Source organism: Acanthochromis polyacanthus, chromosome 18, assembly GCF_021347895.1.
Source record: "Acanthochromis polyacanthus isolate Apoly-LR-REF ecotype Palm Island chromosome 18, KAUST_Apoly_ChrSc, whole genome shotgun sequence".
In the NCBI taxonomy this organism is placed as follows: domain Eukaryota; kingdom Metazoa; phylum Chordata; class Actinopteri; family Pomacentridae; genus Acanthochromis; species Acanthochromis polyacanthus.
In genome coordinates, this window is record NC_067130.1 from 25,586,432 (window position 1) to 25,614,012 (window position 27,581).

Genomic DNA, 27,581 nt, shown 5'->3' on the forward strand with positions numbered 1-27,581 from the left:
ACAGACATCAGTCATCAGTGACACTCACCGTTTTGTCCGTGTGTGTGTGTGTGTGTGTGTGTGTGTGTGTGTGTGTGTGTGTGTGTGTGTGTGTGTGTGTGTGTGTGTGTGTGTGTGTGTGTGTGTGTGTGTGTGTGTGTGTGTGTGTGTGTGTGTGTGTGTGTGTGTGTGTGTGTGTGTGTGTGTTTTTTGAAGGCTTTAAAAAACATATTTAAGAGGACCTTAGTGGTTAGCACTTTCGTCTTGCAGCAGGAAGATCCCCGGTTCAAATCCCGGCCTGGGATCTTTCTGCATGGAGTTTACATGTTCTCCCTGTGCATGTGTGGGTTTTCTCCGGGTACTCCGGCTTCCTCCCTGTAATATGGTCTGACAGTCCAAAAACATGCTGAGGTTAATTGATCACTCTAATTTGCCCGTAGGTGTGAATGTGAGTGTGATTGTTTGTCTATATATGTAGCCCTGCGACAGACTAGCGACCTGTCCAGGGTGTCCCCTGCCTTCGCCCAAATCGGCTGGGATAGGCTCCAGCGACCCTAGTGAGGATAAAGCGGTGTATAGAGGATGGATGGATGGACAATATACAGATATCAGAAACTGACAGTTGCAACCAAAATTATTCACTGCACTAGTTATTAAAATTAACATTTTGTGTGGAATTTAGAGAAAACCCTTGTAGTATTGGTTACATTCAGCTGTTTAAAATCCACTTGTATGTTAAATTTATTCCAAACAACTTAAAAGTCGTAGATAGTACTTAAACCCAAATTGGCACTGGGGGTTGAATAATTTTGGTTGCAACTGTAGAAGTGATCAGGCTTGAAGCTGAGTGACATCGCCGTTATTACCAAAACAAAACTCACATTTAGGTCAAGGACTTTAGTTCATCAAAATTTAATGAAATTCCCTCACATTACAAATTCAACTGACAGTTTTGTTCATTCTTGATGAATAGAGTGTATTTATGAGATAAAATCTGTGACTTTTACTCATTAACCTACAAAAATAGGTGTCGTACTGAAACCCCTGACACCTCATGTCACCATGCATGAAAACGAACAGAAACATCAAAGCAGGATTCTTATTTGTTGTTAATGCAGACACCATATTAGTTAGCTATTAAATGTTTCAGCAAAACTGGCTGTAGGTAAACACTAGAGCGTAGAAATGATACATGTGTAGCTTATCACAGAACAGGCGGATACACTCAGCTCAAATACAGAGCTTCACATGGACACGAGCCATTTATCTTTTCAGCTCATCAATCATGTCAGCAGTGCAAAAGACAGTTATAATACATTTATAAAAAAACAAACAAACATTGAGACAACCAACATGGTCACAATACTGAAATGACTAATAAATTAGACAAATACAAACATAAAGCAACAGGATTCACTCCGTGCATTAATGACTCGATGATATTGCAGAATAATAAAACATTTTTTCTTGTAACATTAGTTGCATGAAATAGTGAAATGAACAAAAATGAGTCAATGAGCATTTATGGAACATTAAGGATTTTGTGAATGTATTAAGAAAGAGGCAAGGACAACCTGAACATACACCTTTTTAGAAGTTAATTCAAAATTAAAATATATTCAATTACAGCACATCACAGATTCTACAGACTTTAAAACAAAAGTCAGTACTCAAACAATGGACAAGTCTCAAATGAGCAAAGCTGAGCAAAGCAACGAGAATGCTTCACATTGTGTATTTTATGTAATTTACGTGTCAACTGGACCAGTGCCTTCATCACAACAGCAGTCATGTCCTACTCACTACTCCCTGCTCTTTCATAAAGGCAGCATTGTCTTCAGGTTCAGAGTACGGTTGTAGCATAATGACATCTTGCTATGACTTGGCTAAGACATTTAACAGAATACACACAGGTGTCCAACCATTAACAGCTTGTCATCTTCAAAGATTTGGATTTGGGGCTTCAGGCAAAAAAAAAAAAAAGTGATCAAAGACTGGTGTCTTCACTGGTGTGTCTGATACTGAATGGCTTGTGTTGAAAAACCTGGAAAGAAAACTGCTGACCTTTAAAAAAAAAAAAAAAAAAATTTACACTACATTTTTATCTTTCACTTCAATGCTCCGACATCATGGAACACAGTGGAAATTAACAGAAGAGGCAAAGAAGATCTGAATCAATTCCTCTTGTCAGTACATCATCCACTGCACTGATGCTGGATCTGCTGCCATCCACTATAATAAACCAAACAGAACAAAATCTGTAACAAACAGCCATTTTGGGTCCCACCACCCTCGGTACTACACACAGAGCCCATCACCTTGCTGGTGGTGTATGGTCTGACCAGTCAAAAATGTTTTCAATGTCCCTCTTAAGTTACTGTCAGAGGGACTCAATGCTCTGTCTTGGTTTGGTGATGGGAAACACAGACTGTGGACAAATGACAGCACAGGTTAGTTGAGATACCGAGCAGCAACCCCTTCTTGGTGTCTAAATTCCATTACTCTCATTACAAGTGAACTGAAATGTTTCTGAGTTGGTGGTTATCACATGCCGATTTCTCGCCTTGTTAAAAAGGGCAGAAAGGAAACAAGCTCGATCATTGTCAGAAAAGGAAAAGTATACACGACAAATACGTTAACTCACATGTAACCCACGTGTTCAAATAAAAAGAAGAGCACTTTTGCGGACAATACATGAGCTGCAAAATCTTTGTTAAATATCAAGAAAGTAACTATGAAAATAGTTCTATTGTAAAGACATCAGGGCTGGGTATCAACAGCTTTTTTGGTACCAACCAAAATGTGTTTGGGGTGCTGAGGCTAAAACTAAGCGTTCCTCTTTCAAAGGAAAAAAATGTAAAGTATTGAAAAGATATTTGTTTGGTATCAGTATCAAAACTCATATGTCGGTAACTGGCTCAGTTTATATTAGCTACAGTTGCCAACAGTCACAACAGTGGTATGTGCTGTGCAGCAGCATAACCTGCACCTTGCTTTACAAACCTTTAATCAGTAACAGTGGTTCAAGAAGTCATCCAAGCTGCTGGCTTAGAGAAAGTGGAGGAGTGGTTAACAGAATATTTGTGGCAAACAGGAAGTACACTGAAATCCCCAAACACAAAGTGCACTCACAGTCACACCAGAGTATTACAGTAACATCTAAAGAACAACTAGAATCATTCCCAATAAAGAACACCAGTACAACAGAACAGAAAAATCCCATTTCTTGCTTTAGTGTTTGTGACACATGCCTCCCTGGTGCTTTGATTCAGAGCAGAGCAGCAGGTGTGTCATAAACAAGGAAGGCAAATATGACATCTGCTTTCAGACTCAATTCATTTCAAATAGGAAATGCCTAACAGACACCCTCCGTCAAAAGAAAGTACCTCTGTAATCCTTTCATTTTGCTGTAAGAAGTCCTTCAGATGGGGAATAGTTATTTCTGTCATAAGGGAACAACACCTCTGATACTTTTAAGAAATGTATTTTAAAATCATATGAGCAGATCCCTCTATTATTCCTTCAGCACAAAATGCTGTAAGTAGTGGTTTCAGCCTGACCCTCTGAGTTCCAATATTTCTGTTATATTTTGATAGCACAACTAATGCACAGAGGTCACAACATCACGCAGAAATTTGAAAATGCATAGTTTTTGTGGTTTTTTCTTCTAGGTCAGTTTTCTTGGAGAGGTGGGAAATCACTGTTTGCTGTGGGCAGGTTCTCAGTAGCTGTGTACAGGTCTCTCCTGCAGGTGTCCATAGGCGAGAGTGTTGTTAGAGAGGGCATGCTCAGGCCTCGGAGCTCAGGGAGGTCCGCGTTGGACTGGGTGGCAGTCGAGCCGCTGCACTGTGCTCTGTGCGGAAACTGTAATCATACTATAAGGAGAATCAAAATTTATTACACTGTAATATGGTCTGACAGAAATCACCCCATTCTTCAATAAGTCAAACTTTCATTCAGGAAGCTGCACACAAAATTACCAACTTGAGGTTGAATTTGTCTACCAAAGTCAGAGTTTTCAGTGTCACTTAGGTGGTCCTCTTTTAACCGTGTCGGTCACCATGGTAACTGATGCTGCACGACTGACCTGTTCTGAAGGCAGCTGTGTTCATAGTTTAATATTAAAACTGGCCTGTAAGAACCGTCCGGTTTTCACCAATTTATTTTCTGATACTTCCCCCCTTTACTCTAGTTAAATGATCTCATGCTGAATTTATGAGCGACAGTTCAGACAATGTTCTGACCATTTCAGACTGAATTTTTGAACACTAATAGTTACCTTATAATCAATTGGTGTATAATGTGACAAATTTTCATTGAATGTTTTCACAGATTGATTTAGTGTGTGTGAGTGTTGCAGAGAGCTGTAGTCTGTAACAGAGCTAGCCCTAGCACTCACACTTTGGCAGACATGTTTAACGTATAACGCATCATTGACACATCAGAAACAGGACTAGTGACATAAAATGTGCTACTGTTTATGAAGCACAGATATGAATATGAATATATATATATAAAGTGACATGAATGTCATATGAATGTCTGTGATACCCAATGATTTGAGATCAAACTCAGGATCACACTGGCCTCTAGTGGACATGTATTGTTATTACAGAAACTATTTTTGATTTGTTCCTTACGCCTTTGCTGGGACTGTAAATGGGAACATGGACTCAATCCAATCACATGATCTGCTGTTGTCTGCTGTAATGTTTTTAATTAAACCGCTACTTATTTCCACATACTCTTCAACGTTTACAGATCCAGTGCAGAATTTGCTTTTAAAATGATGTTTTCTGTTCAAGATCAGGGTCTTTATTGCAGTCTGGTCAGTACTAACATTGCTAAACCAGAATCCAGGGGAGAAGGTGAAATTATCACCGACATTGCAGGTATTTTTGCTTTCAGTTGAACCCAAAATAAATGGGTTCAGCAATCACAAGTGAGCACCATATCACAATTCACAGAAATGACTACAATGAGAACAAAAACAGTAAGAAGCTGGGATTCCCTTTTGAATATTGAACTGTAATAGCTTCAGAATTACTCCATTTTTCTTACTCACCTCTTTCTCAATCTCAGCCAGTGACTTGATTGTAATGCCCATCAGATCCACCTGCTGCAGCTGAACATAGAGCAAAAGACCAGTTAGATCTCAGTTAAGTTCAACAGTAAGGTTTTTTTTATGCATTTCTTTCCTTTCAAGATCTCCTATATCCATTTCAACAGTGATGTCAGCAGCAAAAGAGGAAAAAATTGCTCATAGGTTATGCATTCTTTTTACACTGGTAGTGTTAGTAGTTAACACTTTACTGTTAACATATTGTTGGAGAGCGTTGTAGGTGCACAACTTGAGCAGATGTGTCAGTGCATACCAGTGGAGTCTACACATGTTCCCTATTGACACGCAAACCTCCAACCAAGATACCAAGGACTGAGATTCAGCAACTTACATCAGATGAGGCGCAGGCAAACTTCTCAGATATCATGAAAGGCACCCCATCCATTGCTGAAAGATGAATATTCATACCTTTAGGAAAAATATTCACTATAAAATGTATTAATCACATTGAAGGTAATGCCAATGACCTAACAAATTAAGAGTGTAAATGAATTTAAATAGTAAAATGATGATGGAAACAAATGCTGTACAATGTTTGGTGAAGCCATTTCCCTGGCCACTTCAGTTAGACATTACAATCATAATTCCACCTCACATTGTAAATAATCATAACAACACATTAATCCTAACACTTTTGCTAAGATGAAAGTTGGAAAGAAGGCTGTGATATATAGGATTACAGGACTCAGTAAAGTGATGTCTCCCATATAAATAGGGCACCAAGCAAGCAGCAGACCAATGTCGGTGTGTGTAGTGGTGGAGTGGTGGTTAGCACTCCTCGCATTGCAGCAAGAAGATCCCTGGTTTGCGTCCCGGCCTTCCCAGCTTCTTTCTGCATGGAGTTTGCATGTTCTCCCTGTGTATGCGTGGGTTTCCTCCGAGCACTCCGGTTTCCTCCCACAGTCCAAAAATATGTTGAGGTTAATTAATTATTCTAAATTTGCCTGTAGGTGTGAGTGCGAGCGTGACTGTCCTGTTTTAAGATACTGTATTGTTTTTACGTTATTTTCTTGTTTTTTTACTGCGAAGCACTTTGGTCACATTTGGGCTGTTGTAAAGAGCTATAGAAATAAACTTTGATTTATTGATTCTCTAATCAGCACATCAACATACAGACAGGTGACAAATTAAAGGAAAAACCGGAACTCCTAACCCCTGCCAAGAAGTCGTCTAGAGGCTCTGTTACACTGTGGGGGAATTTAATGGTATGGTTTGGGTGCACTTGTCCACTTGTACTTAGAGTAACACTTTATTCTGTGATGAAGTATTTCTATCCTGATGGAGCATTCTCCTCCAGACAGACAGCAGCCCCACCCATAAAGCAGAAATCTGATGAAAATCATGTGAATCCTATGGCTTTTACAGTCACCAGAACTTGACCTAACAGAACACCTAAGGGAGATCGGCATCAATGAAACACCAGAAAGTATCTTTTGGAAAAATTGTGTTCATCCCCTTGGTAGAGTTCCAGAGACTTGGAGAATCAATGCCAAAGAACACTGAAGCTGTTTTGGCAGCATGTAGTGACACAAAACCTTAGTAAGACATTTTCTGTTGGTTCTTCCTCTGTCACCTGTCTGCATGTGTACTGGGGCTTTAACTTGGCTGTATGGGGTCTAAAAAACGAAAAGAGCTAAGTCTTACTGTACACCGGGTTTCTGCAGAATCAGGCAGTCAAATCTAATGCTTTTTAATGCCATTTTATTGCTATACTGTAAAAATTTTAATGCCACGACTGTGAACTCAACAAACTGCAAAGGTTTGTTTTTTTGTAAAAGATGTTTTTTTGTTTTTTTTTAATGAAAACCGTCTCTACATTTCACTATTTCTGAATCCATAAACCACCCCTGACCACCCACGGGCTGCAGTCATTCTCTGAAATCCACCTTTTCTAGCCATTTCTGCTGGAATTGGCATTTCCCAGTTCTCCTCCACCTGGTCCAGCCTGCCGGCCACTTTAAAAACATGCAGTTTTTGGCAATTGTACCCGACTGACTGGAACAATTATCGCAATGGTTCAGCATGTTTACGCAGATGCACATATCTGACAAATCGCAGTCTATAATTATATGTTATTATTCTCAAATATTTTCTGGAAAACTGCAGAAAGAATTTTAATGCCACTGAGAATCAAATTAAATGATTTTTAATGCCATTTATGGCCTTAATTTTCGCAAAATCAACTTAATGACTATTAATGCTTTTTAATGCCCTGCAGAAACCCTGTAGTACAGAGCAGCTGAGGACAAGTGCTGGAAGAATCCATCATATTTATGATAGATTCAGTTACATTTACAGTTGTAAACAGGACTTTACATACACTTGTAAAGACCACGTATATCAGTCTTGAGTTTCCAATGACTCTTGGAACTCTTAATTTTCTATAATAGGATTATTTAAACATACATCTTTGTCACAAAAAACAATCCTGCATTTTGGTTCTCTCATAGATTTATTGTAGGTCTTCTGGAAATATGACAAATCTGCTGGGTAAAAAATACACACATCACAATTTGAATTATCAGTTTTGGTGATGTAGAAAGATGTGTCAATTTCAGTAGGGCTCATTTCATGCACTAATTAGACTCGGTCACACTGCAGTGAGGACGTCTAAAGCTCAACACAGATCTGAAGAAGCAAATCATTTACTTGAACAAGTCAGGAAAGTCACTTGAAGCTATTCAAAGCAGATACAGATCCCAAAATCAAATATGCAAACAAGTGTAAGTATAAAGTGCATGGCACAGTTGTGTCACTGTCACGGTCAGGAAGAAAATACAAACTATGAGCTGCTGCTGAGAGACAATTTGTCAGGATGGTCTAGAGTGCACCAAGAATCACCAAAAAGCAGCTCTGCAGTGAATTAGCAGCTGCTGGAACACAGGTGTCGGTGTTCACTGTCAAGTGTGTTTCACATCGCTGTGGACTGAGAGGCCACTGTGCAAGAAGAAAGCCCTTCCTCCAGAAGGAAACCTTAAAGCTGGACTGAAGTTTGCTGCTGATCACATAGAAAAAAGAAAAGGCCTTCTGTAGGAAAGTTCTGTGGTCAGATCAAACAAAAATTTAGTTATTTGGCCACAATAAAAAGTTGTTTGGAGGAGAAAAGATCAGGCCTTTAACCCCAAGAACGCCAAACCTACCATCAAGCATGGTGGGGGCAGTATTACAGACTGAGGGTGTTTTGCGGCCAGCAGAACTGGTGATTTACACAATGCGAATGGAATAATGAAGAATGAAGATTACCTCTGTATGCTTCAGGAAAACCTAAAATCATCAGCCAAAAAGTTTACTACTGGACACAGCTCCAAACACACATTAAAAGTGGTAAATAATTGGGGAAATCATGCTACAATTAAAGTTTTAGAACTGAATCAATTGTGTCAAGAGGACTGGTCACAGATACAACCAGAAGCTGGCCAGAAACAGATTAATTGAGGTGAAAATGGCAAAGGGATCTTTTACCAATATTAGCATCACTGTTTTTCACTCAGCAAATTCTGTCATATTTCCAGAAAACCTCTAATCTATGGAAGATCCAAAATGCATGACTGCTTTTTGTGACAAAGACACGTGTTTTAAACATTCCATGACAGAAAATTAAAAGTTATAGGAGTCATAGGAAACTCAGACAGTCATGATAAACTTAGTCTTTACAAGTGTATGTAAACTGTAAATAGCACAAATCCCAACATAGGACAACTCAGGGCACTTTACATGGTAAGGTCAAGATCCTATAATATTATATTAGAGAATCTCAATAATTTCCCTTGAAGAGAGCAGAGGTGCATCATGGGAGCCCCCCCAGCAGACAAAGCCTCTATCATCATTCATATCTGGGGATTCTAACATTTCAGTTGTGTATTCTCTGTGTGATTTTGGACAAGGATGTGGAAGGACGATAAAGTGTTGCTGACCTGAAATAGCATACAGGTTGGAGTTTTGGTGCTCATAGTCTGGTCTAGTGGTGTTCTTCCCTCTGAAGCTGGCAGGGAGGGTCATGGAAATATGTCTTGAAACAAAAGAAAAAACCAGGTTAGTTTCAGTTAAGAAAAAGGGGATCTCTGCATCTATCAATTGGTATATGTCCATACTGTGCAAATGTTCAGTCTTTTAGATTCTTTATGTCATGACTTTCCATTAAAGTCTCTACTCATCAGAGAGACAACCATGTGAAAAGCTACCTGAGCCAAACTCTCCAAGTTTTTATCTATAGCAAAAGGTGGTCAACAGCTTTATGTCATGCTCAATGTCAGGTTCAGCTTGTTTCATTATTCATATTATTATCAATATTGTTTCATCACTACAAAACTGCCATGCCCATCTATATGCAGAAGACAACTATAACTATACATCTAGCAATCAAAAATGTACAAACACACACCTCAGAAGTTGCTAGTACCAGAAAATGGAAAATCTTTTCCTCTAGTATATACTAGAGTCATGCTAACTAGTAAAAATGGACAGAAAGCAAAATAGCATTTTATCAGTAACATTTAGGGAATAATTAAAAAGGTAACAATAAAACAAAAAATAACTTCACACTTATTTGAGACCTTTATTTCATTGACAGTAACAACTTGGAAATCCAAATGTCAGACTTGCCTTGTTTTGTTATTGGGCTGTAGATAAAAACACAATTCTATTCCCCTTTTCAACTTCACAGTTTATTCAGACTGCCTGATCCCTTTAGAATTACATTTGGACTCGTGGGACCTGTGGGTTCCAAGTTCCATTACAGTCCTCTGGCAAGCATTCTTTTATATTCATTAACTTCTGGGCCATATCAATCACTCTGTCTTTAGGTCTATTACAGGTGATGGCTATCGCAGTGATCACTGTAATTTATACGGTGTGGTTTGGAGGGTGTCCTTACAACACAGACGCGATCCTTGTCAGAACTGTTTAATCTATAAAGCCCATACTATAAAATCACAATGGTATTTTGGAAAGCCTATTTTAAATTTTAGTGCACATGTTTGCTTTAATAATTAATGAGGGAATGATAAAAAAAAAAGACATCCCCATTCAAAACAGGCATTCAAAGTGAAAGATGTTTATCTTCGCAGCTGAGAGCTTTTCTTCTTTCTTTATGTCAACATGGCAGCAATCACATACTGCTTGGCGGCTGCTTTTCCTGAGCCTGTCAGAGGTTTTGTTTTCACCTCGTGAAAGTTTTTATTTTTGTTCCTTCCCACTGGGGCGACTGCTTGCTCATAGAGAATCCAAAGGCAACTTTGAATTGTTGGTTTCTCTTTTCTAAACTTGTACGTGCTTCATCTTACTATGTTAAGTGCTACAACATAACGTAAGTTGTGAATTGGCGCAATGTAAATAAAACTGAATTGAACCACTATATTTTATTGTCCGGCCTTTCAGTGTTATCTGAAGATACATCCGTTTGCTGAACCAGGCCTGCTCTTAGTAGACTGCACATAGAAAATTGGTCATATTTCACTCTGGTGCAACATCAGCGCATTCAAACCTGTACATCATAAATATTTTGCGCAAACTGTCGGAACAACATCAATTATTTCTTCATATGCAAGAATCTGTCCAAAATCACTACTCACCAGTCACAGAGCAATCTGTACAACACCTATGCAATATCAGTATTTTCTACTCATGGAAGGATCTGTGCATTGTCAATATTTTTTTCACATAGAGAGGAACCAGTTATGTGCAATATTGTTACTTTGTACATCCAAAGGAATTTGTGCAATATCTGAACATCTACATAAGGAAGAATCTGTACAATATCACGAGTACTTGTGTCTATTTCTTGTTTATTTTCATTTTTCAGTTGATATCCCTACATTTTTGCACTACCCCTTTGCTACACAAAAGTCTAAGCATGTACCAACAGATTGGAGTTGACATTCTTGGGCAGCAGACTAGCCTTTATTTGAGCCTATCCAAATGAGTATACGTGTTACATTCATGTTTTCTTTATGAATCCACATGCACAAGAGGTGTGCTGAGACAACCGTTTCAGCTTTTGATTTTCGTCATAATTGCATAAATAAATTTAAACATGTTTTTATTATGCCACTGTGGGTTATTCAGTGTAGACATTTTCTGACTGACAAAAATGGCAACAGTTACATTATTGTGAGGACAGGTTTCAGCAGACATGAGATCTTGGTTGCAGTTTACTTTCTGTCCTCCACTAACCTGGCATGTCATGTCATCCAGTCTATTACTACAACACTTTGGACTCTGCATTGTCGTTTTGTTTCTTTCATATTTCTGCATTCTGAGCAACTGTTTACAAAGCATTTGCTCTTTAAGGATTAGCAAAGCAATTTCAAATGTAATTCACACAACAACGTGCAAAAGCTCAAAGGTCTGAAAACATAATGAATCCACTTTTAAAGAAACTGGTTCAACTCATAAGCGTGCTTGAGTAAGTCAAATCTCCACTGCTGCCAAGTCTATTTCTCATGTTCTTGGTTAAAGGTGAAGTCTGTGATCTGGAGAAAAAAATTTTGACATTTTGATAGATAGCATGTTCCAAAATTTGCAACCCTCTTGTTGCCATTGCCCACTCTCCTGGACCCCATCTCCCGCGTTCCTACCTTTCCTGTGTCTAAGTATGAATGTGCACAAGCGTAACTGTGCACAGGACATGCTGAAATAGTGTTGCGTGAATCGCTCTGAGCCTGTCTTGTTTGTTTCCCATTTACAGAACCAATACAAGCATATATGAACATGTCAGAGTGGACATACTTGGGCATTGGAGCTGCTGGGACTGGAGCTGAGCTGGAGGAGGAGTTCACATTCTGAATGTTGTTAGCAGTTGGAGTGTGTGTGGAGTCCTGGGCTCGAGGGACAGTCCCCATGCGATACCAGATTCCCATGTTGTTCAGCTCTCTGTCAAATAATTTTGTAAGCATTATTAAGCAGTAAAAGCAGAATAAACTTCCAAACATTCATGAAACAGGAAAGGCTTCAGTTAAAGAATGTACTTGTCAACATTCGCTCGATGCTATATATTGTGAATATTACCTTCATATTTTCAATCCTCATTACCATGCTCTCTCGCTAGAAATCCTCAAGGATCCATGTGGGCAAATGTGCTCAAAAGTTGTTCTTGATTGTTGATAAAATCACTCATACCTTGCTGTTACTTATACCTGACTCTCATCCCATTTACTGAATGTGTGACTTCAATTTTAGCTTCTAATTAACTGCTAATCACAAAGGCTCACATACTTTTGTCACTCAAACAGGTAATGTTTCATCAATTTCCACAACAAAGAAAGGCCAAGTACATTGCCATTGTTGTCTTAGGGCTTGCTCTGGAGGTTCAGGCATATAGGTTCTGTAAAGCATCTTGAGACAAACTGAATTGTAATTGGCACTATATAAATGAAATCGAATTGAATTACAATATTTTGATCCTGTTTAAATTAATTTTCTCATTTTCTTTCAGGACTTGTGTAAAAATATAATGATGCTTGACATCACATTTATGACAAAAAGATATTTCTCAAATGTTCACATAAATTTAAGCACCACTAGACAACACAAAAACCAGCATGTTCACTACCTCACCTGAACCCCCTTCATCCACTTCCCTTTATAAATACATATTATTTTCAGATGTACCTCAACTCCTTTTCATCATATGAAAGAATAACACATTTTTCAACACAACTTTCTGGCAGAAATTCCCTGTACACTTACTAATATGTGAAAAAGTCTGAAATGTCACCAGAACCATTCATGTGGCTCGATGTGTTGAGAATGTTGAAACTCCAAAAGAGCCCTAATGGTACATGAACGCATGTTCCATATGACATTCCTCAGTATTTTCTGCGATCCAAACAGTCACTATCCATCCATCCATTCATTCATTCTCTATACACCGCTTTATCCTCACTAGGATCGCGGGGGGTGCTGGAGCCTATCCCAGCTGACTCAGGTGAAGGCAGGGGACACCCTGGACAGGTCGCCAGTCTGTCGCAGGGCTACATATACAGACAAACAATCACACTCACATTCACACCTACGGGCAATTTAGAGTTATCAATTAACCTCAGCATATTTTTGGACTGTGGGAGGAAGCCGGAGTACCCGGAGAAAACCCATGCATGCACAGGGAGAATATGCAAACTCCATGCAGAAAGATCCCAGGCCCAGGCTGGGATTTGAACCAGGGATTGTCTTGCTGCAAGGCGAAAGTGCTAACCACTATTCTACTGTGCAGCCCTCAAACAGTCACTAGTAATAGTTAATTTATGTTGATAAACTTACACTCCTGGATGTCAAATTGCATTTTGTGCAACACCTGAAACCTGTGCTGACACTTGGTTGATTTAAACATTTGCGATGTGTTAAGATGCACTGCACATTGAGTTTGAGTCTTAAATCAGCCTTCCTGCTTAGCCAGACTCTGCGACCTCCCTGCTCACACTGTACGAATCATTTGCCACCATGTGGAGCCCACACTGAAGGTAAATGCTGGAGAAGTCCAATTATTACAGACGTTTATCCTATTTTCTCCTGCAAGTTCAGGTGTTAAAAAAAGCTACTTAGAAATATAGTACATGGTTTTCCACCCATAGAAAGGTTTTAAAACAGTGACCCCTTTTCCAACAGGCTGGTTCAAGGTAGTTCGGAGTCAGTGCCTGACTTAGCACCAGTTATTTGTATTTCCACCACCTAAGCACTGGCTTTAGGCTTGAAAAACTGGTGCTTTTCAGGCACCAGCTCTTTGCTGGGCCAGAGTTAAGAAACAAGTACATCATGGGCTGGGGGCAGGGTAACGGTGACCGACAGTTGACGGGAGAAACACAGAACCACCATTTTTAAACAGTCGAGCGAGCAGTAGTAGTATTAGTCAGTCCCTCCAGGAATTTGCGATGTTGCAATCGCGCGAATTCATGCAAAATCAACTAATCTCCGCGAATTTTGCGCGGCCTTGCTATTTTGTCCAATCACCGTAATTTTCCCGCAATTTTGGCCCGATTCCCATAAGTTCCACCAATCATAGCAGCTCCCAGCGTAAACGTAATGCACGTACATCACCAAATTCACTTCCTTGTTTCTGGTTTGAAGATGCAGACATGTGCAATACTAATGTCTGTCATTTACCAACAAAAATTACTGCTGAAGACCGTGATAAACAATTAATTCACTGATGTTCTTCACCAAAGTGGAGCTAAACTGTTTTACAACCGTGCAATATTGTGGTGGAATACAAAAAAAGAAAAAAAAAATCATCGATTGATACACACTTTTTTTAAAAAAACACAAAACATATTAGAAAAGCTGAAATGAGCGGACAACAGACCAGACAGATCACCATGATGGAAACTGTTGCATCCAGATCCCTAAGAGCACTGAAAGAATGAAGATAAATTAGATTAATTATTCCACCAAAGAGTTTTCTCCGGGTACTCTGGCTTCCTCCCACAGTCCAAAAATATGCTGAGGTGAATTGAGTACTCTAAATTGCCCGTAGGTGTGAACGTGAGTGTGATTGTCCGCCTATATATGTAGCCCTGTGACAGACTGGAGACCTGTCCAGGGTGTCCCCTGCCTTTGCCCGACTCAGCTGGGATAGGCTCCAGCACCCCCCGCGACCCTAGTGAGGATAAAGCGGTGTATAGAGAATGAATGAATGGATGGATGGATAGTGACTGTTTGGATCGCAGAAAATACTGAGGAATGTTCCAACAAAGAACACGGCGGAGTTATGTGACGATCAGCGTGTGTGAATCATTCCTCTGGTAGCAACATTACTCAGGGATTTGAATGAAATTTTCAGGGTCGGTCAGAAATGACACAAAGACCAAGTGATTAGACTTCGGCAGTGATACGGCTTGAAGTCTGGATCCACAGATTTGTTAAGGATTTCCCATTGAGGTAGCGGCACGGCGTCTGATAGCGACACGGTAAACATAGCAACAGGTGAACGCTACCTCAGCAGCTTGCTGACAATCGCATATTGCGATCCTACTGCAAATCTACCACTATGGACGTATCGGAAATGATACAAGGAACAATTGATTAAATTGTGGGGGTGTTTCTGAGTCCCATCAATTCCCGTTGCCTGCTACATATTTAGGTCACGTGATTCAGTGTGTAAACATGCAGAACACAGACCTGTGTTCAGAGCAAGGTCAGGTAATGAACAGTCTTGGTGGAGTACTGTGCGCTCTCAGTGCTGTTCTTGGTAACTGACGTGGCAAGCCGTGAGCGTGTGTGTGAACACCTGTGTGCCAGGAAGTGAAATTAACTTTTTAAGCCACTGACAGATATGTCCAAATATGATTCATTCAGTAGTAAATTATGATTTTGTGCCGCAAGTCTACCAACCACTTCATGTGAAATCGGTATCAGGCTGCTGCTAATGTCCCACTGTGGTTTGCCAGCTTTTGTGGAAATGGGTTGGAACGTTAAATAATTAATTTTGGAATAAATATTGTCAATTACAGTGTTGAAACATGTTCTACAAGTTGGGAAAAATGCAGCTCTTTAGCAATTGTCACTGTCTCCCGCAATTTCATTACAACAAATAAGCTTAAAACATGGCAACTTTTATCGCAATTTTTTAGAAAAGCTGCCGCGAATTCATGCATTTTCGGCCGCAACAATCACGATAAACGCCCACGAAATCCTGGAAGGACTGATTAGTGTTTAGTGTTAGTGTTTTGAAAAAATATTTTGAATAAATATGGACGCCAAATCCAAGCAGTAGTGGACTGAGGAGGAGAACCAATGCTTCCTGGCACTGTGGTTCGAAGTTAGAGGGAGCCTCTTGGACCAAGACAGTGTTTGAAAAGATTCAGCGGGAGATGGCTGCAGCCGGGTACGAGCGAAGAGTCGACCAACTTAAATTTAAAAAGCTCAAAAATGACTACACGGACCAGAAAAGGAAGGCAAGAGGAGGGGCCAGCAAATCAACCACCCATGTTCAGATGAAGGTTTGTGTGAGTAGTTTATGACAGATGCCCAAGCTAACTAAATAGCTGACTCCATAATTCTCTGTATTGTCAATTTCGGATGGCAGCAATAAACACTGATGCAGAAAAGCAGTGGGAAACCACGAAGAATAAATGAAGCATACACTTTTTTGTTCAAGAAGAATTCTGTGGAACCTATGAACAGCATGAGCAGACAGAAAAGATGTAACTAATACACTTTATTTAGCAACTAAAGAAATTGTCAGCCTTGCTGCACAGATAAACATAAAAATTCATGGACTGAAATATGATGAGGATAACTTGACTGCATTCATGTCAGTATCTCATTTAGAATGGTGACTAAACAAAGTTAGGCGGTTTTATTGTTTCAATTAATCCCAATGAATACAAAGTGTATGCAATGGCCTCAAGAATACATGCTCCACCCAGTGTCTCCATTAGTGTTTTTTAAACAAGATGGCTTCAGCATCATGCTGACAAAAAGAGACAAAGGCAGCATTACTAGCTATAATAGCACCGCTGGCTGAATGGATAACTGAAGTTATTATGAATATGGTGCAATCATCTTAATGAAAATTTTATTTTATATTGGAGTGTACAGTAACTACGTAGCATCAAAGTGCCTCAACTGTAATAGTAAAAGTAAGTAAAGGCCAAGTAGCCTTTTTTGAATATTTTCATATTTTGAAACTTAATTTTAAAAAAATCTGTTTGCATTTATTTTGTTTTCTCTGCTGTATCAAAAACCTACTAAACTCCAAAACCAAGATTCTTACTAAATTGTGATTTACACCCCTAGCAGTCTCGAACGTGAATATGGATTTAATTACAGTCTAAACACCAGGGGAAAAAAATAGTTTGGTAACTTTTAAGATTTCTTTTTTGGACACCTATTTGTCAAGTCAAGAATGAAAGACTGACATTTGATTCAAAGTTGCTCACCCTATAAATGTGTACTGAGGAGGAGCCTGCTTGGAGCGTCCCAGGATGCGGATGTCACAGATGGCTGCCTCCGTGGAGTCCCGAGGAATAAACTTGATGCAGAGTCGTCTTTTCCTGAAGGCTTGCTCTTCTGTGGAGATGAGACAGATTGAGAGTCACTACAAATAGTGTGCTCATTGTATATATACAGTGGGTATGGAAAGTATTCAGACCCTTGAAATTTTTCACTCTCTGTGTCATTGCAGCCATTTGCCAAAATCAAAAAAGTTCATTTTATTTCTCATTAATGTAATTTCTCATTAATCAGCACCCCATCTTGACAGAAATAAACAGAAATGTAGAAATTTTGGCAAATTTATTAAAAAAGAAAAACTGAAATATTACATGGTCATAAGTATTCAGACCCTTTGCAGCGACATTCATATTTAACTCACATGCTGTCCATTTCTTCTGATCCTCCTCGAGATGGTTCTGCTTCTTTATTGGAGTCCAGCTGTGTTTAATTAAACTGATCGGACTTGATTAGGAAAGGCACACACCTGTCTATATAAGACCTTACAGCTCACAGTGCATGTCAGAGCAAATGAGAATCATGAGGTCGAAGCAACTGCCCAGGGAGCTCAGAGACAGAAGTGTGGCAAGGCACAGATCTAGCCAAGGTTACAAAAGAATTTCTGCAGCACTCAAGGTTCCTAAGAGCACAGTGGCCTCCATAATGCTCAAATGGAAGAAGTTTGGGACAACCACAACTCTTCCTAGACCTGGCCGTCCAGCCAAACTGAGCAGTGGTGGGAGAAGAGCCTTGGTGAGAGAGGTAAAGAAGAACCCAAAGATCACTGTGGCTGAGCTCCAGAGATGCAGTCGGGAGATAGTGGAAAGTTCCACAAAGTCATCTATCACTGCAGCTCTCCACCAGTCGGGGCTTTATGGCAGAGTGGCCTGACGGAAGCCTCTCCTCAGTGCAAGACACATGAAAGCCCACATAGAGTTTGCCAAAAACACATGAAGGACTCCCAGACTATGAGAAATAAGATTCTCTGGTCTGATGAGACCAAGATTGAACTTTTTGGTGTTAATTCTAAGCGGTATGTGTGGAGAAAAGCAGGCTCTGCTCATCACCTGCCCAATACAATCCCTACAGTGAAACATGGAGGTGGGAGCATCATGTTGTGGGGGTGGTTTTCAGCTGCAGGGACAGGACGACTGGTTGCAATTGAAGGAAGGATGAATGCGGCCAAGTACAGAGATATCCAGGAGGAAAACCTCTTCCAGAGTGCTCAGGATCTCAGACTGGGCCCAAGGTTCACCTTTCAACAGGACAATGACCCTAAGCACACAGCTAAAATAGCAAAGGAGTGACTTCAGAACAACTCTGTGACCGTTCTTGACTGGCCCAGCCAGAGCCCTGAGCTAAACCCAATTGAGCATCTCTGGAGAGACCTCAAAATGGCTGTCCACCAATGTTCACCATCCAACCTGACAGAACTGGAGAGGATCTGCAAGGAAGAATGGCAGAGGATCCCCAAATCCAGGTGTGAAAAACTTGTTGTGTCATTCCCAAGAAGACTCATGGCTGTACTAGCTGAAAAGGGTGCTTCTACTCAATACTGAGCACAGGGTCTGAATACTTATGACTATGTGATATTTCAGTTTTTCTTTTTTAATACATTTGAAAAAATGTCTGCATTTCTGTTTTTTTCGGTCAAGATGGGGTGCTGAGTGTGCATTAGTGAGAAATAAAATTAACTTTTTTGATTTTGGCAAATGAGACTGAAACATTTCAAGGGTCTGAATACTTTCCATACCCACTGTATTGCCAGATAGGTTCTGTGAATAACATGGCAGTTCCTATTATTAGGGACAAATATGTTTGAGAGTTTTAAGATATTAATCTTTTTCAGACATTTTTACAACACCATGATGCTGTCAGGGCCTTTCTAGAGTTGGGGTAACTTACGAGTGTCAACAGTTTCCTGGATCGGGATGAAACCCACAGGCAAAGTGTCCTTTATATCAATCAGCTTCATGTCCACAAGAACATTACCTAAATGGCTCTGGAGAGAAAGTGATACAGGACAGGAGACAGAGAGAGGGTCAAATGATGGAAATGACATAAAAAAGGAGATGGGAATAAAGTTGGGAGTGAACCTAACTAGCTCCAAGCGTAATATGCTTGTACCCAATATTGTTGGGAGCAGAGTAAGATGATGGGATGAGGTAACTTACATTTTCTTTTGAGAAAACTCTCGTGAAGCAGAGGTAGCGGGTCACCTTGGATTTAAAAAGGCCATCTTTCCACAGGTCAGCATCTAGGCCATCAGTTGTGGTAGAGACCTGCAAGCAGACAAGTCAAGTGCAGAGGGGTCGTCAAGACAACAATTACAAAATCTGTGCAGGGCTCGACTTGGGTCGCAGTCTAGAGCCCTGCTGTGCCATAGAATTCTTCTAACCTGTCTCAGGTCTCTCTTTTTCTTTTCCAAAGAAAAATGTTATTTCTTTAACAGGTTCCAAAAATGTTACTTGTCTTACAGTAGTTTGTTTAATACAGTATTATCATTGATCTAATAAGGTTATAAAACTGACAAGAATTAAAATACATTCATTCAACTGTAAACACAATAGTTCATAAGGCAGAGAAAGTGATTCTAATGTCTAACAGCACAGTTCCCCTTTAGTAGAAAAATGTCAGATAAAATGAATATTATTCAGTGCTACAGCAGCTGCTGCTGCTTCCGGGTACTGTCAAATCACTAGGTGACAGAAAACAGTCTTGCGAACTCCACCTACTCAGAGTAGCTCACTCTAACTGTTGGGCACATTTTGTCACAATCAAAAGTTATATTTTTAGTTTTTATAGGATGAATATCGTGTTCTAATTTCAAACTGAAACTTAAAAGTCTTGAATCTTACTGTTAGAAAGTTTAAAATCTAATTAAAAAGGTTTTACAAAAAAAATAAGTTTGGAAGGTTTGCAGATGTTTTCATAGGTTGAAATTTGTTTTTCATATGTCTGTAAAGCGACGTTTTTCAGTTTTCCTTCTTCACAGCTGCAGTGCTCTTTTTATAGCATTTTTATCCACCTATTTTCAGAGTTTCAAATTTGTCACTCCCGTGTGTATTAGTTTGTCTTCCAAAAGTTCAAGCCCAAGTATCCTTCAATGCTGACGATGCTCATTTCATAAACTCTGGTCCAATCCATTATAGAGTAAAATAAATGACAAAGCAGCATATGGTTTATAACAAGGCTACAAGGGACAGCTCGCTGTCGTATGGGCATGCATAATGTTCTTAAGTTCTCGGTCAAGAGTCAGATCCACAGCTGCAGGGCTCCAGACTAACTTTTTTTCCGAGGAGCACAGTGGCCCCCAACTTCAAATTTTAGGAGTGCATCCAGAAAACTTAGGGGCGCACACCAAAATCAACTTGCAAAGTAAATATTCACATTTCCTCTCATTTTCACTGTATTACTGATAAATACTTGCACAATAAATGCAGAAGCTATGTTTTCAATTCACATTTTATTGTGCAGCAGCTGACACAACATAAGAATATCACTCAGAGAGCGCAGTACTCCACCAAGGCTGCTCAGTTGACGTATAATTTCCAATGGATGAAATCTTTAATAAAAATGACCTTGTGCTGAGCATAGGCAAGTGTTATGCATGTGCACGTTATGTATTTATACCGAATCATGTGTAAATTACTCTTATAAAGGTCTGTTGATCAGTTCATCAATTTTGGAAAGCCTTTGTTTCGCTAGTGTTAAATTAACCCTTCCCTCCAGGCTTTTATTTTGAAGGTGTATTTTTAATGCTGCGGGCTTTTATTTTGTGACCAATTCAGCGCACAGGAAGTGTTTCTCTAAGACAAGGTTTCTTGACATGACGAAGACGCTGCAGAAAAGTCCGAAAATTCACATAAAGATGAAAGAAAACGGTTCCACGCTGTTGCTGTCTAGCAAAGGATGCGTCTAAACTTAGAAGCAGCTGGAATGGAGACAAGAAAGGAGTGAAGGATAGCAAGGTGAATTTGTGTGCAAATTAAGGCTGAACGTAAATAAAGACTTTGTGAAACATCAGGAGCTTCACCATCATTCGCCCCCCGCTCTTACACACACTGGCCCGCCTTCTTCTTCTTTGGTGTTCGTCTTCTTTTGGAGTTAATGTCGGTTAAACCAGCTCATTTGCACATTACTGTATACTGGGCTGAAGTGTGGAGCAATAGCGATTTAAAAAGTCGGCAAATTTACTGGTCGCACATGCACGAGTAGATGAAACATTTATTCGCAATCGCTCAAATTCTGGTCGCAAAAGGCGACCATTTAGTCACAGTCTGGAACCCTGCATGTCATGCTTTTTCTGTAAAATTGACACACCTGAACTTGCAATCTGAACAATTACTCTTCTCATTCTCAATGCAAATTATATTTCATTTTATAAAGTAAGTATACCGTACAACATAGTCATCTATGTCTAGCTACGTCTATATTTTTCATTTTTTTGCGAGACAAAATGCCTTTTAACAGATAATTTGATTAATTTTGTTTTAAATCATATTGGCAAATAGGCCAGAAAACTAAATTCACACTATATACCATCTACTTGGATTATCTGGTATTAAAAACTTAGGTGGACTTAGCGCAGTGTGACTTCTGCTGCTCCTAACTGTGAAGCAAACTTGGTAACACTTTTGACTACTAATTCAAAACAACAACTTGATCTCACTATAGGACACCACTTGGCAATTTAGATCTTTGAAGACCAAAGAAAGCCTGGAAATTTTGACAGTGTCACTAATTTATGAACATTAGTGCGTTTCTTAAAACATTAATGCAGCACAGTGCTTTAATCAGAGGATGGGTCAAAATATAGGCTGTTATAATGGGATGGTTACCATTCATGAATTGCTCTGACATTTGACTTGATAATTTGGAATCCCGATTTACATAAATGTGCATTTTTAGGTGCTGTAGTGGATATGATTTCAGCTTATTACATAAACATAGACTTATTTTACATAAACTAATGTGACGGTTTTGTATGGTAATTTTGTAAATTAAATGTCCATCTGCCCTGAGTTGTGTTCAGTGGTTTACCACATCATATCCTGTGGGCGCCCTGTTCCTGGAGGCCACTACTCCGACTCCGGTGATTGGGTCCATGAACATCTCTGGCAAAGCTTCAGAAAGGTCCCGAACCTCAGGCATTTTTGTAGACTTCCTGCAACAAAAATCACCATTACAAATTACTTTTGTAAAAAGCAGCCCAAAACGTAGGACACTGAGGGACTATGCTTAACTACATGCATCCAAATCAGGTTATGTGATCTAAAGGTGAACTAAACCTGCATTTCCCCTTTGCACTACCCTTTGGGATATTTCCTTCCGTCTACAGATTTAGCTACTGAGTTAACCTTGTTAATTTGCTGAGGGTACAATAAAGTTTTGTACATACAAAAAATCTACTAATTTACAGTATGTCTGCTAGGCTACATACCAGGCTTCTTGCAGCTATGGTGACCCTTAAGGACATAGCTAAATATGTGAAAAAGCAAAAATGAAAGAAAACGTGTTTCAAATTCAGAAAGGCAAGAAATACCAAAACACATTCCAAAGAAGGTGCAATCAGATAAAAGTGAGAAAAAGAACTGCAACACCAGACGTTCTCCATGGAGGATAAAGAGAGTGAATCTGGACAAACAGCAACATTATAAGACATTGTACAGCCAGCTTTATGCAATGTCCATGCATTGAATGATAAAATGTTAGGTTTAGGACTTCTATTTACTACCTGTTTGCTCGCATGCTGTATGCAGTGAGTTCTGCTAAATACTCATTTATTTATCCATAGAGTTAGCATGGATTTAGGGAGCCTAGGTTTGCATCTTCTCTGACAAACAGAAAAAGCCTGAGCATCCGAAACAGTATCATGTATTACAGTAGTGCCGGTAACTGTGACTTCAGCAAGGCACTGCATCCTCACCAGTGGCTGCTCAGTCACCAGTCTGCACTATTGCACTTAGAAAGTCTCACTGACTGCTGCTCAGACGGACTGTATCTGTGATTGTAACTGCTGCTTTGGGAGGACATTACAGCTACTGTCACTGTAACTGCAAGTGCAAGTGAAATTATGGCTGTCCCTTTGTTGTTTCGCTTCTGCTGTGACACATTCTCTTTTGATGGGTGTTAAAACTGAGAATATGCAGTGCTTGTGACAATGTAGTAATGGCTGGACTGGCTGCATGTTCATTTCAAGCTGTGAGGCAACAGTGCTAAGAATTGAGTTACTGTGCAGCCCCTTACCCAAAACTGTGTCTGAAAAACAGCAAGAAAAATGATAAAGGTATTCACCTTTGTTAGCAATAAAAGTGACAGAACAGTGAAAAATTACCAAAACAGAGAGGAACAGTAAATGTAACTGCATTAGAAGAGGAGGCAAACTGTTCAATATCAATCAGCTCATCTCACAGAAAACAGAAGAGTGTCCTAATGTGATGTGATGCAACTGTACATATTCACTGGCAGCAATCCTTATTATTGAAGTAACCTACTAATGAATGACAGGTTCCCTGTTATCACATGCTATTAAAATAACATTCCATGTATATAAAGTGCTGTGAAAAAGTTTTTTTCTTTGATTTCATCTATTTTTACATATTTCTCACACTTAAACGTTCTAAATCATCAAACCAACATTTATATTTATTTAATATTACACAGAGATAACCCACAAAACAGTTTTTAAATGATGATTTATTGAAAAGCTATATGCCCCTGTGAAAAAGTAATTGCCTCTCTAAATCTAATAACTCGTTGCTCTACTCTTGGCAGCAACAAGTGCAGTTAAATGATTGAGACAGCTTGCGATCAGTCTTTCACATCTCCATGGAGGAATGTCAGCAGAATAGGTTTAGTTTAGCCACATTACACGATTTACAAGCATGAACTGCCCTTTTAAGGTCTCGCCACAACATCTAATTTGGATTCAAGGCCAGACTTTGGCTCGGCCACTCCAAAACCTTAATTTTGTTCTTTTTGAGTCACTCAGAGGTGGACTTGCTTGTGCGCTTTGGGTCATTGTCACGCTGTAAAACCCATTTGTGTTGAGCTTTAGGTCATGAACTGATGGATATCATCCAGGAGGATTTTCTGATATAGAGCAGAATTCATAGCTCCATCAATTCTGACAAATTGTCCATGTCCTGTGGAAGCAAAGCAGCCCCAAACTATCACACTATTACTATGTTCGTCATGTGGAATTCGGAATTAGCTTTACATCAGACGTAATGGACTCATGTCTTCCAAAAAAATTCCATGCATGACTCATCAGTCCATAGGATGCAATCCCAATAGTCTTTGAGCTCATCTAAATATTTTTTGCAAATGCCAGGTGAGCCTTTTTCTTTTTGGTCAGTAATGTTTGACCCTTACAACTCTCCCATGGGTGCCATTTTCTCCCAGTGTCTTCCTTATCGTGGAATCATGCAGACGGACCTGAACTGAAGCCAGTAACATCTGCAGTTGTTTGGATGTTCGTCTGGGTTCTTTTGTGACCTCCTGGATTGGATATCAACATGCTCTTGGAGAAATGCTGGGAGTTTGGTCACTCCTGGGAAGGTCCACCACTGTTCCATGTTTTCCTTATTTGTGGATAATGTCTCTCACTGTGGTTCTCTGGAGTCCCAGAGTCTGAGCAATGGCTTTGTAACCCTCTAGACTGATAAATGTCAATGACTTTGTTCCGCACAGCATGGAACGCATTTTCAGCAGGAAGCCAATTGCCAAATGAATTTGGTAACTAAGTAGATTGGTAGCTTACATTTTCCCATAGAGCAAGGTGGTGCTGGGCAGCATTTCTCCTTCAACTAATAAAATCATAATTTAAAAACTGTATTTTGTTTTTTCTTGGATATTTGTCATATATTCAAATTAGGCTGATGGTCTGAAACATTTATGTGTGACAAATAAGCAAATATCTGTAGGGGGCAAATACTTTTTCACAGCACAGTATGTATAAATTCAGTACCAGTAATCCTTATTGATGAAGTAACCCAGTTATGAATGACTGGTTCTCTGCTAGCACATGCTACTAAAAATACATTTAATGCATATTGGGTCCAATGTGCAGTGATGAGACAATATAAAAGTTCAGGGAATGAAATCCTTAGAGCCTTTTTGTTTTAATAAAGCTGAGAAACAATATATATTCACTGAACTTTGGTTGATGTGTTTCTACAAAGCAGTGAATCGTATCTATCAGAAACTCCTTTTGTAGTAATGTCTTATGATTTCTAAACATAACTAAGAAAAATTCTTGCAACCCCTCAACAATAAGAATTCCCTTCTATGGCAACACACATAAAAGACGGAAAAAAAGGTAATTCATGACAGTTCCCCACAAAGTAACAGAACATATGTAAAGACACACAAAAGGATCTGTCAAAAATGCTGCATTTACAAAGCCACACAGGCCACAAAATCAGCACTGTAGTCTCTTTCTGATTAAGGTACTGGGCAATACCTTGGGAACGTAACTATGCTAAATCTCAACTGCCTGGTGCAGAAGATTTTTAAAACTTTTAATGAACATTCAACTATCTGGCCATGTGGTACACTGCAGCAGATTTACAAAGAAGAAAATCCTCGTGAAGTTGCGTGGAAAACAGAAGCCACCTGCATAGCATTCTCCTTGAATACCATAGTTCTCTCTTCAGAGAGAAAAAAAAAATGTACAAAAGGCTCACTGACTCAACATTATGTCTCTCAATTTGAAAAACAAAACAAGGCTTCTGACCCCTGGAGGTTGCAGAGTAATGAGCTGACACATTAAGCTCCTGCAGCCATATTCGCATAGCAGCAAAAGGGATAAAGTAGCTCCAAACTGGCTGAATTACAAGAAATTTCTAAAATAAGGACTATGTCACTCTCACACTTACTTTAGTACTCATACGTTTTTGTTCTAAAAGTGACACATTTCTCTATATAAGATCTGACAGAGGTTAGATGTAGTCCAGAGGACTTGTTCACAATCAAATGTTCTGTCAGTATTTTAAACAAGTACAATCATAATCTGCAATTTTATACACATTACTTAAATTAGTAGGATATTTTGATGGTTGTGGAGCTGGCCGAATACAAGATCACCTCCCTAATAAACATAAATAATCTAATTATAATGGGAAATTTTAGTAATTGTTTTTTTTTTTACCATATTAAAAAAAGATTTTAACACATATTTACAGACACATGTACAGTGTTGCTTGAAAGTTTGTGAACCCTTTAGAATATTCTACAGCCCAAAATAAATATGACCTACAACATCCTCAGAATCGTATTTAAACCAACGGCATAAAAAATGAAAATGCTCTGACTTTTCTCATGTGGAATCTGATTATTTTATTATTTAATGTGAGACATCTAACTGCAATTTCATCAATACAGGTGAGTGGAAATTAGTTTGTGATAAAACAATAAGGAACATTTAGGTGCGATATGTCTGAGCCGCTGTTACTGTGGACAATCCGCCCCAACACAACACAATCTGTACAGTTTACACTGGAACTACTTTCTACTGAAGAAATAGTCCCCATTTGAGCTATCTGCAGCCTGACCCTCCTTACGAATCCCAGTTTAACCTCAAATTGTACACGATGAACTGCATTTAACTAGTTATATACAGAATTCACAACACTCTGACCATATAATTTAGAATAAACGTAACGTCATTTTGAAGCAACTAAGCATCTCTGTTGAAATGCATCGTTAACTGTGACTGAATCAACTGAATTTCTCAGCTCCTCCTCACACTAACAATTATCAACAGTGTTGATAATTAACGCAACAACTTATCTACATTTAAGTAATATGTAATTGGACGATAACGCACTTTGACCCATGTTTACTTGATATCAACCGTAGTTTGTGAACCATAGAACACTAGCTTAGCTGTGAGACATAGCTAGCATGCTAGCTAGTAATATCCACACACCAGCTGCGGCCAGCGGGTAACGCTGACAGTCGCTAACATAGGCTCCAGTGTTCCTGGTGTTTAAACGCAATCCACAGACCATTTAAACTCTTATCAAACATCTCAGTCTCAGTAGTATCCCACAGTGCAAGACCAAAGCAGCTTTATTTCTAACCACAATGTCCTGAAGACACCGACTCTGCAGCAGTTGCTAATGTTAGCTATGTCGATTGTCTACTTACCCGACGAGGCTAATGGTTGAATCCGACCGGTTTCCGTGTTTTCTTCTGCGCTCTGCTTTTTCACGCCGTTTACAGCACAAGAGGAGCGCGCATCTTTCTGAAACTGCTGAAATCGATCCAAAATATGAGCTGTTCAGTATATGTCAGCATAGTGGGTTTCCAGCTAGCGGTGTGAGGAGGGTGCCATTAGTGGAGCTGTCGAAGGGGAACTGGGCGAGAGATCAGTAACTGGAGGAGCCCGCACCTCACCCCCACCGTCCAGCCTGCCACACACAGAGAAAAACAACACTGGCTGGCTCCACCGCTGTGTGTTTTCAGAATTTCTCTCTAACTCGTTTTTTTTTTTTTTTTTTTTTGGCTAAACGTTGATAGTCGGAGGCGGAGCCAAATAACTTTGACC

The 27,581-nt window shown here is 39.5% G+C and overlaps 1 protein-coding gene across 1 annotated transcript; it reads right to left on the reverse strand.

Annotated features, from left to right (window-relative positions):
- Positions 1–875: 875 nt before the first annotated feature.
- Positions 876–27,497, reverse strand: mvb12ba (multivesicular body subunit 12Ba). The gene is made up of 10 exons (XM_022213080.2): positions 27,182–27,497; positions 22,070–22,193; positions 19,201–19,308; positions 18,932–19,028; positions 16,975–17,104; positions 11,828–11,971; positions 9,016–9,110; positions 5,433–5,488; positions 5,045–5,104; positions 876–3,854 (listed from the first exon to the last, which is right to left on the reverse strand). The coding sequence occupies exons 2-10, from the start codon at positions 22,178–22,180 to the stop codon at positions 3,768–3,770; spliced, it is 888 nt and encodes a 295-aa protein (XP_022068772.1). The 5' UTR covers positions 22,181–22,193; positions 27,182–27,497; the 3' UTR covers positions 876–3,767.
- Between the last annotated feature and the right edge of the window lie 84 nt (positions 27,498–27,581).

Coding starts and splice junctions, on each gene's coding strand:
- mvb12ba (XM_022213080.2), bottom strand. CDS start 22,180: ATGCCTGAGGTTCGGGACCTTTCTGAAGCTTTGCCAGAGATGTTCATG. Junction 19,309..22,069: donor CGCCCACAGGATATGATGTG/GTAAACCACTGA, acceptor GTCTGCTTGCAG/GTCTCTACCACAACTGATGG. Junction 9,111..11,827: donor CCAGCAGCTCCAATGCCCAA/GTATGTCCACTC, acceptor TTTTGTTTCAAG/ACATATTTCCATGACCCTCC.